A 12,825-nucleotide genomic window follows, 5' to 3' on the forward strand; every position below is an offset into this window, starting at 1 on the left:
GGAATCCCTGTCATGTACCACGGAACACTGGGTACTGTGATGATATATATGCACCTGTCCACGCTCTTGCAGTGGGTTTAGTGTATAGGATTCTGACCCAGCAGGTGAAGGTGGGAGGAACACAGAATTTAACCAGCATCGAGAACCTGTAGTCCAACCCCAATGTATCAAATGCCTGTTGTAGGTCTAAGGAGAGGCGGGCCGTTGCAGGGTAGCGCTCCTTTGCCACCTCCATGACCCGGTACAGGTGTCATATATTCATTTGATATGGCTGTTGATGATGGGATTGGTGTGGGATGAAATGAGGATTCTCATGGACCCCTACAGGAGGGTTTACTGCACTGTACATTGTTTGAAATGTATTCTCTCCTTCACACCCACTCCCCTTCTTGCACTCCTTTTGCAGTAGGGAAGGGTTGAAGAGTTTTAATAAAATGTGATAACCGATGGTCAGAAGGGTGCAGCAAGAGCAGTAGTCATGGAGGAGGAGGCTGATCAGACTGGGGTGCATGTGTGAGAGGCTTCAGCAAAAAACATAGCAGCCCATGGAGCAGAGAAATTATGTCACCTGGACAAAGAATTATGGGCCTAGGTCGGTGAAGGAGCCACAGTGCTTCAGCCCGATCCAAGTTCACCAGTAAGAGGGGTGACGGGGATACAAGAAAAGTTGCTGGGGTGGAAAAGCAGAGGTTACAGAGGAGGCAATAGAACACTCCACAGTATAAAACCAGAGATTCGTTAGTGGCTGAATGAGAATTAGAACAAAAGGAGAGCCCAGTCGTTAAAATCCAAAAAGACTTTGGAGAGGCACAGAAGGGTAAACTGAGCACATTCTGAGTGCCACGGACATTGGCTCTGCAGGAGACGGGGGATCAGCTTGGGCAGAGGATGAGAGTGGTGGAAGGAAGCAGATGACTAGAGCTTAGATTGAGAGGGGAATCTAGCTGATAGAGGAGAGAGCTAACAACCAACCAGATGTACAACCAAAAGGAAAAGGCAAATTATGGAAAACTGTTTAGGGAATTTGCGACTTAGACAACTAAAGAAAAGTCTAACAAATATCATGGTTATTTAAAATATTAGTTGTATTGCCCAAACAGTTGTAATTGTGCAAGCATTATCAGTGGAGGAGCCATGGAAGGAGATTCATTGATTACAAAGCCAGATATTTAATTTTACTTGATAGAGGAAAAAGCAAGAGAGAGCAGTAGGCACTTATGTCTTCCAGAATGAAGGGAGGACAACTGTGCCCTAATGTGCATCAATACTATCACGCAGTTGGGGAGGGTAATCAAAGATTGGATACCCAAGAATCTGAACAGTACGGAGTAGTCATGGATCACGTAATAGCATCTCCGTCATTGTGGAGACATTTGTAGGTCCCTAAACCACTTTTGCCTTGATCTCTCTATATCGAGCAGATTACAACACATTTTTAAGATCATGTGGTAGGCTAACTGACATATCACTGACTAAATATCCTGCCCCCTATATATCCACAGCTCTAGATTAACATTTGTTGTATGTAGATAGGTGAAGGATGCAGAGTAATAATAGACATGTTACATTCAATTATTTGAGGCATGTAAATGTGAATTAGGCACGATGAAAGGAGAAAGATTACACTATTTCTAACTTGGTTACTGGGTAACAACATCAAAAAATTTGCTGGAGTCACTAGGCAATTTAAAGACTTTGAAAACTCTATGGTTTATTTTATCGGCACTAGAGGTCTGGTTTCTTTAAAATATTCACAACTCACTTACCACAGGGAACTTGTGAATGCAGAGATAGAATAGGGTGGGAACAAGAATACAGTTGGAGGCTAGAGTAATCGGTGCATGAAAATACTACTGAATACTCAGATCATTAAGCCTCTGCCAGATAAACTGGGAGTGTCTGTGCATTGGCACATTTTTCCATTTAGTGTCGATTGTCTCGTCCCCTCTCGCCTAAAATTATTTTAAGTCAGTTTTGCATTCCTATGTTGAGAAAACAGTTTAGTACATTTTGAGGTAATATCATATTAGCACTATGTGGGCTGTGAGATGAACTTATTAGGGATTTGCGAGTTAGAAACTATATTTATGTAGAATGTGCCACTTTATTTGTCATGCATTACTCACTTTCAAAAAAGGTTTTATCGAAACCATGTTTAAAGGACAACAGAGTATGAATGTACGGAAGGTCTATGGATATTTCATGACAGAGTTACAAAAGAGAGCAGACCTATTCCTAAAATGTTTTAATAATTTTTGTTTGTGAAATTAATACAACGATAAACAGATCATATTATGTAAAACTATTGTTTGAAAGGTTTCAGCTGATTTGTAAGTAGGTCTGTTTTTTAAAAATTATTCTGGATCATTTAAATTCAAGTTTAAATTGAAGTTTTAAAATTGTCTTTCTAAATGTATATTGATGACTCACTATTAACTATGGTGTGTAACCTAAATACAAATCTAGATTTTCGAAAATTAAAAATTTCAGAATGCAAAAAAATAAACTTCACTGTTTGAGCTACACATGTCTTACATGGGACAACTTGAGAGCTTCTGAATGTTTTCACTAGTGAAGTAACACATTTTGTCACTTACCTTGTATCCATCACAGGAGGGAAAATACACATTGGGATTGAAAGTACTGAGCAGAAAAATGAACTCCAACACATCTGCAAAGATATAAGCAAATAGTAATTGATGATAAAAATCTTTCTTTAGACAGAATATCCTTATTCTCTACCATACAAAAGGAAACAAAAATTAAATTAACAGACAACACCAACCTGATAAGAATCGAAAATCCCTGTAGCACTGGCATTTGAATAATCTGTAGCATACACGGAACCTGTGTGTGGAACAGAAAAAAACGTAAATGCAGATACAATGGGCAAGATACATTTCCGTGGTAATGCGGAGTGTTATGACAGATAATTCTGAAGGACTATGTAGGCAATCTTCCTTTTCTGTGTGATTCCCCCAATGATTTCCCATCAGCTGGGCCCTATTTTATTGCTGGTTTTTAGACTCTGTACACTAGGGCACTGATGTCCAGTTCCCAGTGTAATGGTCTGATCCCTAAAACATGGAGACAATGGCTTATTCCTGACTGAAGTATTTAATGTTTCTATATGGTCCAGCTGTATGGTGCAGAAATACACCCATGGCATGAAAAGTTAACTGTCACATGTGGAGTGCAGCACTTATTGCGCCATCCACTAGTGTGACAAAAGAAAACATGTCTTTGGGCCTACCCTGTGTAGCCTGACTACACAAGTTATGTGAAAATATCTCGGTAACTGCTTATTTTGTTGAGGGAAGTTCATACATAAAGTGTTCCAAGTTCAAATCAATATCAAATTGTTTTATCATAAACCTTTGAGATTATTTGCATTGTTTCAGAGCTTGGATTTTCATTTCTCAGGGAACATTCTTCTCATGCAAAATCACTAGCACGCTGCACATGGAAACCCATGCTTTTAAATGAGAAAAAGAAAACAATGTTTTAGAATGCAGAGAGCAGTTTACAGAAAAAGCCAGGACTTGCTGGGGTCGCATAGGGCATGGGGTCACTTGGTGACTATGTTCTGACAACAGGCCAGACAAAGTCAATTGATTTGGACTACATTTTGTATAAACCAAGTTTTACTGCTGGTTACATGGAAAGAAGTGCCATTAAGTAATTTGCATCACATTTCCTTTTCTTTATGCATTCCTTCTCGATGCCTGTGCCTCTACTTCAAAGAGTTTTGCTGCTTTTTTTTTCCTTTTTGCAGTTTTAAATAGAGCAAACTCCCCCCTAAGGTATTGGAGCGCTTTACATGAGCACCAGTTACAATACACAAGAACACATTCATTTTTTCGATCGAGCCTAGCAGCGGGCATACGCCGCTCTGCGAGGCATGGTGTATTCAGTACATGAGCTTCAAGCCGGCCCATTGCTTGTCATTGGTTGTACCGGGTGCCCTTCTAAATTCCTTACTTTTGAATGGTAAATCGTGCCCATTTGTCCCTCCTTCTGGTCTGTCGTTCCCTTCCATGGGGACTGGCCCTGTTACAGGGCAAATGTTGGCTCTGTCCATTTCAGTTCGTTTCGCGCACTATTTTTTCCAGTTGTCTGCTGGTGTTCTGGAAATGTTGCAAATGCGAGCAGCTGACCAGTGTTACTGCTTTCCTCTCCCACCCACCGTTTCTCCATGTGTTCTTCCATTCGCACCTTAGCTTTCACTTAGGAGCTACAAAGTCTGGGTCACTGAAGATCGAGTTGAGAAGTCACAAAGTTAGAGTGTTTGAAATTTGACTTTAGTTCCCTTTCAACCAAGCTTTTGTTTTTAGCATTTATTATGTTTCACTCGCTCGGCGTCCGTTGCTCCGTTTCTGTAAACAGGGCTGTAAATCTTGTTCTTTAGTTGGTCGCAAATGTAGCTGCTGTTCTCAGTGGTAATTCTCCTTTCTTAGTCCTCTAGGCAGTGCTGCAGCTGCACTCTGTTCCCAGTGTAAATTCCTCATTCTTTTTTTATCATTCTTTATTAAGATTTTCAAAATTACAACAAACAGAAAAAAAGAATCATAAAAAGGGCATACCATCACAGTGTTGCGATATGGGCAATAAAGAAAAAATGCAGAACAGCATCGTACATGACAGTATATCTAAGTGTGGTCATAGCTAGATCCATAAATACCAGATACAAATCCGTACCACAATAAGTCCAGCAGGATAACCAGTTATTTGACACAACAAATTTTACAATGGTACACTTATTCCAATTATGGCTTTATTGGGCTTCAGGTCCAGTGGGTGCAGGCAAATCTTGTGTGGGGGTGTTATTACCATCCCGCGTTGCCAGGAGGTAGGATTGAAATGGTTGCCAAATGTCCATGGGCCTAGCAGACGGTGGCTGCAGCTGTGCATAGGTGCCACTCATGGTGCTACAATATGTCATACGATGAAGCCATGCATTGAGTGTGGGTGGCTGCGTGTAGGCCTATTTGGTAGCCACCTCATGCTTGGCAATAAAAAGAGCTATGGCAACAAAACGATGCTTGGATTTGGGAAGGTCATGAACATAACCCAACAGTGCCAACAGAGGCGACGGATTGACCTCAACCTCTACCATCTTAGATATTACCCAAAAATCGATCTCCAAAAACTCTCTAGTCTAGTGCAGGTCCACGTCATGTGTGCAAAGTCGGCATCCGGAGAGCGACACCTCGGGCATACATGTGGACGAGAAGGGTCCATACGATGTAGTTTACTGGGGGTCATGTATGCCCTCCACAGAAATTTGAAATGCAACAATTTGTGCTGATGGTTTGGAGACACCCGACGTGTTAGTGCGCAGCACCTACCCCACTGCACATCTGTCAACGGATAACCGAGATCACTTTCCCATGCCGCCCACACACTAGCATCGTGGCAAGGGAGGAGTGCCACTGCCGCCTTGTACATCCGTGCCACCAAATGGCTCCCATTCCCGCCCTTGATAACCCCTGTTAAGATCGGAAATTAAGGGGTTTCAAAGGGTAACTATCCATGCATGCGCGCAAAGCCCGCTTCACTCTCAGCAGCACAAAACAGTCCATTGAAGTAGCGGTTCTAAAGCGGGGGTCTTCGGTGCACATAAAAATATGTTCTCCAAGAAACAAATCACCAAATGCTTCACTAACATCTCCTGTAGGATAGTACAGCCTAGAGGACTTAGAATGTGGAATTACCACTGCGACTAGAGAAGCAGCTGCAGTACTGTCTAGCAGACCTAGAATAAGGAATTACCAACGAGACCAGAGAAGCAGGTAGCTGCACTATGTAGAGGACTTATAGTGAGGAATTACCAATGGTAACAGAGAAGCAGCTTGCAGCACTGCCTAGAGGACTTAGAATGAGGAATTACTGATAGAACCAAAGATGCAGCACTGTCTAGAGGACTTGGAATGAGGAATTACTGACAGGACCAGAGTAGCAGCACTGCCCAGAGGTCTTAAAATGTCATGCATCCACTACACTCAAAACCACAACACATAGATAAAAGATATTGTCATTTACAGCGCCAATAGCTCTAACTCAGACAAATGCAAGACCTATTGCATTGCAAATGCTTGTTTATATTTCCTTCAACAACTTCATGTTTTGTTAATCAATCTTTCTTGTGCAAGCCCAGAAATGTTGGACTTGCCCATAAGCGGCTCCAGGGAATGCCCCAGCAAGCTGCGGAGCAGAGGAGGAAGAATGGTGCATGAAGGCTCTGGTTACTCCCAAGCCCCTGGAGTTTCAGTTGGGTCACCCTAATGGCAGTAATAGTTCCACATTTGCCGTACCTACATATAGTTGCGGCTGGTAATAAAGGAGGGTGGCAGAGGGTCTGCTTGGTCCGGCCGGAACAGGAAGCACGAATAGGCTCCCCTAAGACAATCACAATGGAGCAATGCAGCATTGCGATTGGTCTGAGCGCCGTGGTTCGGTGCTCAGACAGGCAGTGGGAGCCTGTGCATGTTCACCACCAGGCTGTGCATTAGAGCCTGATGGGGAGCATGCTAAGTGCGCATGACGGATTGGCCGGCCCAGTAGGGCTGGCCCAACCATCATGTGCACTTAGTGCACATATTTCCTCCACCCCCTACTGGCTGCGTACACAGCCAAGCCCCGCCCGCACCAAAACCTGCTCCAGCACGAAAAATAAAATAACATTGTGTTACATTTTATTTTTCCTTCTTTGCACTGCTAAAAGCAGTGGGAAAACCAGTGGGGCGACGCTCCTCCGCCTTAGCGGAGGAGCCACCACCGCCTACATATGCACTGCCATTAGTGACCTCCACAGTCCGAATTCCCAGTTGACCTGCACACACTCCACAGTTGCAGATGTGTGCAAATAATCGTACAACTACAAATGGGCTGGGCAGAATGGATTGCAAGCTCTGTGGGCACACTGCTCAGTGTGCACAGCACTGCACACTACAATTCATGGCAGAGCCAGTACCATTCACATAAATATTCATTCTTGCTTTGTGTTGGCATCCACCAGAGCTTGGGAACAGACCATCATGATTAGTAACAAGACCGTCAGATAATACAACTATTGGGATTTAAAAAGGGTTACACAGGGCTCTTTGTCCTCAACAAGCTAATGAATGAATACTACACAATTGTACAGCTGCTAAAAACATAACATTACAGAGCAAAAAGTTACTGACATCTGTACATGTGACTCGTGGAGGCAGAGAGGGGCTGCGAGTCACAACCCTGGACATGAGGACAAAAACAGCTTTGTTTTGATGTACACAACAGCAGCCATTTTTTTTTTTTTACCAAGTGAAACAGTTTCATCTCATCACAAGATGAAGGATTTGCTTTGAGCGTTGACTAGAATCATGTGGCAAATCACGCTTTTCTCTTCCGCATCCATGTTATTTACGGCATCAATATATGGACTGATTCCAATATAGAACCGAGGGCCAAAGAGGTGTGGCCACCTGTCAAAACGGATTAGTGAAAATACATGGTGATGAGTAGTATACAACATGTACTACTAGCGTCATTAAAGTAGACATCTAGAAACCATAGCAAAACAGAATACCGTCATCCTCCCTTTTGACAGTTAACCGTCAGTCTTCAAAGAAAACTGAGTTAGTAACTACCCTTTGCGGACTAGCACTATACTATAGGGAACAGTTCTTCTTGAAATGTGAATTTGTAACCTTCTGATCCTTTCTGTGATAGTTATTCATAGTTAAGTTTGAAAGTTACTACTCAAGCTTGTGGCCCAGAGTTAGTACAAATTAATTCGAGAGAACTATTTTCACTGTAAAACAACATATGCGGCATCATATTTACGTAAGATAGCACCCTGATGATGTTATTTGCTGTTCTCGTGCTCACAACGCCATTTCAATGCAAGTGGGCAATGTCTCACATGAAATTGTACTCAAGGTGCGCCAATTCAGAGCAAGCATCCATGCGCAACCACTCATCCGAAGGCAAGCTGTATAAAATGTATTGGTTTGCATTAATTAAATCTAATGCACCTGATATCATTTTAATCTTAAGGATTCTTGTGATGTGATCAAGCAGTTGTACCCTCTTTGCATAGATCAGAAGGGGTTTGGCGCTGGTGATGCAAGGACATGTGATGGTGCTCTCACGTCAACTTTCCGCGCAAAGATTCATTTTACACACAGAATCTGACCAGTAGTGCAGTCTGCTGCGCTTTTCTTTGTAAAGCGCCACGTAAGCCCGATTCAGAAAATTCACATTGTAGTATATATAGTAGTAGTACTACTTATTTACTACAAAATGCAATTCACAAACCAACATGCAGAGATCTCTGCCTCTCCTATATTTTCTAAGAAGATATCACAGCAACAAGTGTGGCTATCTCTCCACAGGTTGGTCTACGTTTTAATAGTAAATGTGGGAGGTACAGGAGGCAGTGGCCGGAAAAAGGGAAATACATACACCTGAATGGGGGGCGCTTGGGAGAGGTTTTTTAGGGGGGACATGCCAAACAAACCTCCCACCCACACATGGGTAAGCCCATTGCCATTAACACTGTTCAGATTTCTACGGCGAAAATGGTCCCAAAACAGTTGTAAATGTACTCCATCCTAGCGCTGGGGTAAGTCCAGGAAAAACACATGGCCACTCACAGGTATTGCAATAATACTCAAATATATTTTTTTTAAATCTACTTTTAAAACAAATGGATATGTTTCATTTATTTAGAAAATATAATAAATATGCTACTTAAAAATTAATAATGGAGGTATTTCAATAGTAAAACTGTAATTTAAAAAAGTGTTAAGCCAATATTAAGTACATTAATTATATGCATACCTTTTAACGTATGTTAATACATAATAAATAAAAATGTTATTGTGGGTGGGATTTTTAAAAACGAAATGTCTATTTTAAATAATTAATAATTATAATCCACATTTAAGGAAATATGCTGTAACAGTGTATTCATTCTAGATGTAAAATAAAAAAATTACATTAATATTTCATAATAATATATATTTATATTTTTAAGTTTATACAACTATAATGCATTTCCCTATACTTAACCATAGGGAGATATCTGCCCTCGTGACGGAGACGTCCTCCTTGATGTGAAACATTATGAGTAGTAACTTTACATTTGTAAATCCTGTTCTAAGAAGCTCCACTAATGGGTGGGGATATTTAGGTCTACAACTAGGAGTTACTTTGAAATGTTGAATACAACAAAAAATGTAAAGTTACTACTAGATTTACACATGAATAATTCTACAAATATAAATTACCTTTGTGAATCGGGCCCTAAGCATTGTGCAACACCCACACTAATCAATAGTACACCTGGGCCTTTGTGATCTGCTTCTTTGTGTATCTTCAGAAAATCCATCTCCCACAACAGAGGAGCACACATTTCCCCATTTAAATGTGTTAAAAATTCAATTGTTTGAGAGGGGCAAAAGTATAGAGCCAGGATTCTCCTCATTGCTGGAAAATGCCCTGCGCCACCTCCAGGTGTAACTGCCATTCATAATAAGCTAGGGGTTGGCTACTGAGTTTGTCTGCCCTGGTGTTTAGGTTCACAACAAGAGAAATGCTGTGGCAACTTGACCACTTCCTGAGGAGCAGAACTTCAAGTCACAGGAGCCATGCCCTACTTGTTGCAGTACCACATGGCAGTGGTGTTTTCTAGGAATACCTATGCTACCCTCCCTTTGGTGCATCGCAGGAAAACCTTCAACGTTAAGTGGATTGCCTGCAACTCCACCAAATTGATGTGAAGGTGACTTTACACCGAAGAACAGAGCCCTCTGATCTCCACCTCTCCCAGGGGGTGTCCCAGCTGAGCAGTGATGCATCCGTCACCACTGTCAACATTGGGTTTGGTAAGGAGAGGAGTCTGCCACTGGCCCAATTGCAATCTAGAAGCCATCACTGCACACCTTTTGAACTCTTATCGGAAACCTGAATGAAATCCAATAAGTACCCTGGTGCTGTGCGCACTGGGATTTCAGACCTCACTGCCACCTGGCTTGGTTGATTAGCAGGATGCAAACAGCCAGCAGTTTCAACGTCATCTTCACTGAGATCCAGTAGACTGAACATCAGGATCATAGCCTGAATGCCATAACTCTCTGCCCCAGGGGGGAAGACCCAAAACTACTCCATTTCAGAATGGCTCCAATGAACAGATGCAAATGAGTCATGTGTGACTTCAGTACGTTAATAGTGAACACCAACGATGCTAGATGGCCCATTGTCGTCTAGAGGTGGTCTACGACTTCGACAGCAAGTCATCAAGGTAAGAGAAGACTGGCTCATTCATCCTCTTGAACACTCAAGGGGCACTGGTAAGGTCAAAAGGAAGCATCGCAAACTGATAATGCTCCTGGCTCACTGTGAACCGAAGATAAAGCCTGTGGACCTGCAGGACAGGAATATGAAAATATGTGTACGACAGGTCAGACACTACCATCCAGTCTCCATGATCTAAGTAAAAGAAAAGAGAGTCACTTTTACTTTAAGTCATAATGAATGCGAAATTTAGAATTTCACAGACCAACCTTCTGTGCATTGCCTGGCAAAGATCAGAGATTGTAGGATTTTCACTATTACCTTCATGTCAGTCCTTATTAAATACTGAGACAGAAGCTTGTCTTCCCTACTTTCAAAGGAAAAACAAAGGAAAATGAACTCCTCCTGACCATCTCTAGGATCTAGTAAGTTTGGTGGTGCAAGAAAAGGAAGCCCTGAGGTCCCCTGTATGATGCTGTACAATGCCCAGATCTTTACAAATTCCTTTTTGGATGAGACACAGTGCCATCCATGCAGGTAGGAATTTCATCGACGTCCAGGGTATCAAGCATAATGCTGGCGAAATCGCCGAATCAGTCAGAGCTGAATTGAGCCCTATGAAATGGGTTAACTCTAACATCTGTCAGGCCCTGACTGCGAATGGGCTGATAATTTCCAAGATGTGCGATACCTGCTATTGTCACACATATGCAAATTATGAGTTTGGGGGTTTTATAGCAACCAATATTTACTGGAAGCAATAAAAACTGCATACCCGTTAAATTTCAGTTGGTCACACCTACTGGAACGTAGATGGAGAAAAATTCCCAGTAATTATTGAGAAATTCAGATTTTGGTGCTGTAAGCCCCGAATAAATTACAAACATTTCGGTGTTTGATAATTATCTTACCAAAAACTTGAACACTCCTAAAAAGCACCCAAGCGTGCTTAGAAATGGCAGAGTGCAGTATAAAGCACTGTATGAAAAACAATGTATTATTATTACATCAATGCATCGATCGCAGACAACACTCAACCCTCTTGCAGCAGCCTCTCCCTCTGTCTTGCTGAAGGCAAATGGATGGAAATCATTTACAATTTGGTTTGAAAAACAGAAATTTTGGATTTTGAGAAAATATGTGCACACTTGAAATCTCTGCTAGGGGATTGGGAGCTGAAATGGCCCAGGCCACATGAAAAATGGGCTTACATTCTTTTTGGACGAATATTGATCCTTTCTGTTTTACATATTGCTTAGGACTTGGGCATAACTAAGGAAAAAAAATCCCACCCTGAAAGTGCGGAAGCGGTTGGCTCCTGCAAATCACCTTCAGGAAAAACGCAAGGTGTCCCAACATGCCAAAATAAGTGAACGACCCTTTTGCAGATCGACTGTTACAGTCATTATTCATGTAGAGGGAATTCTGAATATGGACAACATACACCATTTGAACACATTTCCTATTCGCCATTCATCCCTGTGGTTAAAATGTATTTCAACCTGGGGGTTAGGCTATTTCAATTTAAGGTAAAAACTGATTTTGTTTTACTGAAATGTTATCATGCATTTGAGTAAAAATGTAAATCCAATTTTACAGGTTGTTCTTGGCTATATAGAACATCTTTAGGAACTGGGCTGATAGCCCTAAGCTCCAAAATTCACATTTGAAAAAAATCTTTTTGTACACCCTGGTCTCATTAGAAAATTACACACAAGACATCTTGATGATAGAAATTCAGTTAAGTGTTCAATTATCGTAACTGCAGTGTGGCATTTTGTTTTACTGAATGTTACATTTTTTCCCTCTAGCAATATTAAAATATGTGACTCAAACTTTTGAAAGAAGAAGGACTTTCCCTGGCCATCAAGGGAAATTTAATTATTGGGAATTATCAACACTGTTAACCTCAAAATCCTGCCTAATGGATTCAAGAATGGAGATAGGGTCTCAATCAGCAGGAATAGTTACATTTCCATATCACCAGCCCTACAGTTAATCAATCCCTAGGAAACATCCCACTTCAAAAATGTGATCTCTCGGGGGAGGAGCCAAGCTCGCGTCCGAGATGGCCGCGTTTTAGCTCGGCTCCGTTCGCCTGCCTGTTTTTATCATCTATCCTGCCGTTATCCTGCCCCGGGAAGCCCTATTTGCTGTGCTGTAGTGCTAAGACGCCTTGCAGGCACTCACCTTTTGCTCCGGTGGTCCTGGGTGCCGTGGATCCTGTGCGGCGCTCCCGCTCGCTTCGGGGCCTCCGGGGCGGGCTGGCCTGGACCTTCTCGGCGGCGCCAGGACGGGACGGAGCACGATGATCGGCCCTTGATGGCGCAGTGGACGTGGTCGTGGAGGCCGTTGTGCGTGTAGGCCGGCTGTGCTTGCTGGCCGGCTCCGGTGGGCCGGGGGCCTTGGGTGAAGGCGCTGCCTTCCATTGACGGGGCTACTCGTACATCTGGCTTGCTCCCCCTTTGTTCTCCGGTCCGGCCATTTTGATTTCCTCCGCCCGGACTCGGAGAACGGGACCGGCGGCACTGGTGGAGCCGGCGA

The 12,825-nt window shown here is 42.5% G+C and overlaps 1 protein-coding gene across 1 annotated transcript in view; it reads right to left on the reverse strand.

The window, feature by feature from the left end:
- GK5 (glycerol kinase 5) overlaps nucleotides 1-12,825 on the reverse strand; it is a 155,071-nt gene that overhangs the window by 65,302 nt on the left and 76,944 nt on the right. Inside the window, exons 7-8 of the mRNA XM_078666415.1 lie at nucleotides 2,786-2,847; nucleotides 2,598-2,671 (exon numbers count right to left, since the gene is read on the reverse strand). Coding sequence (XP_078522541.1) covers nucleotides 2,598-2,671; nucleotides 2,786-2,847 — 136 coding nt within the window. The remainder of the gene's footprint in view (nucleotides 1-2,597; nucleotides 2,672-2,785; nucleotides 2,848-12,825) is intronic.

The sequence above is a fragment of the Lissotriton helveticus genome, chromosome 11, assembly GCF_964261635.1.
Source record: "Lissotriton helveticus chromosome 11, aLisHel1.1, whole genome shotgun sequence".
NCBI lineage: Eukaryota > Metazoa > Chordata > Amphibia > Caudata > Salamandridae > Lissotriton > Lissotriton helveticus.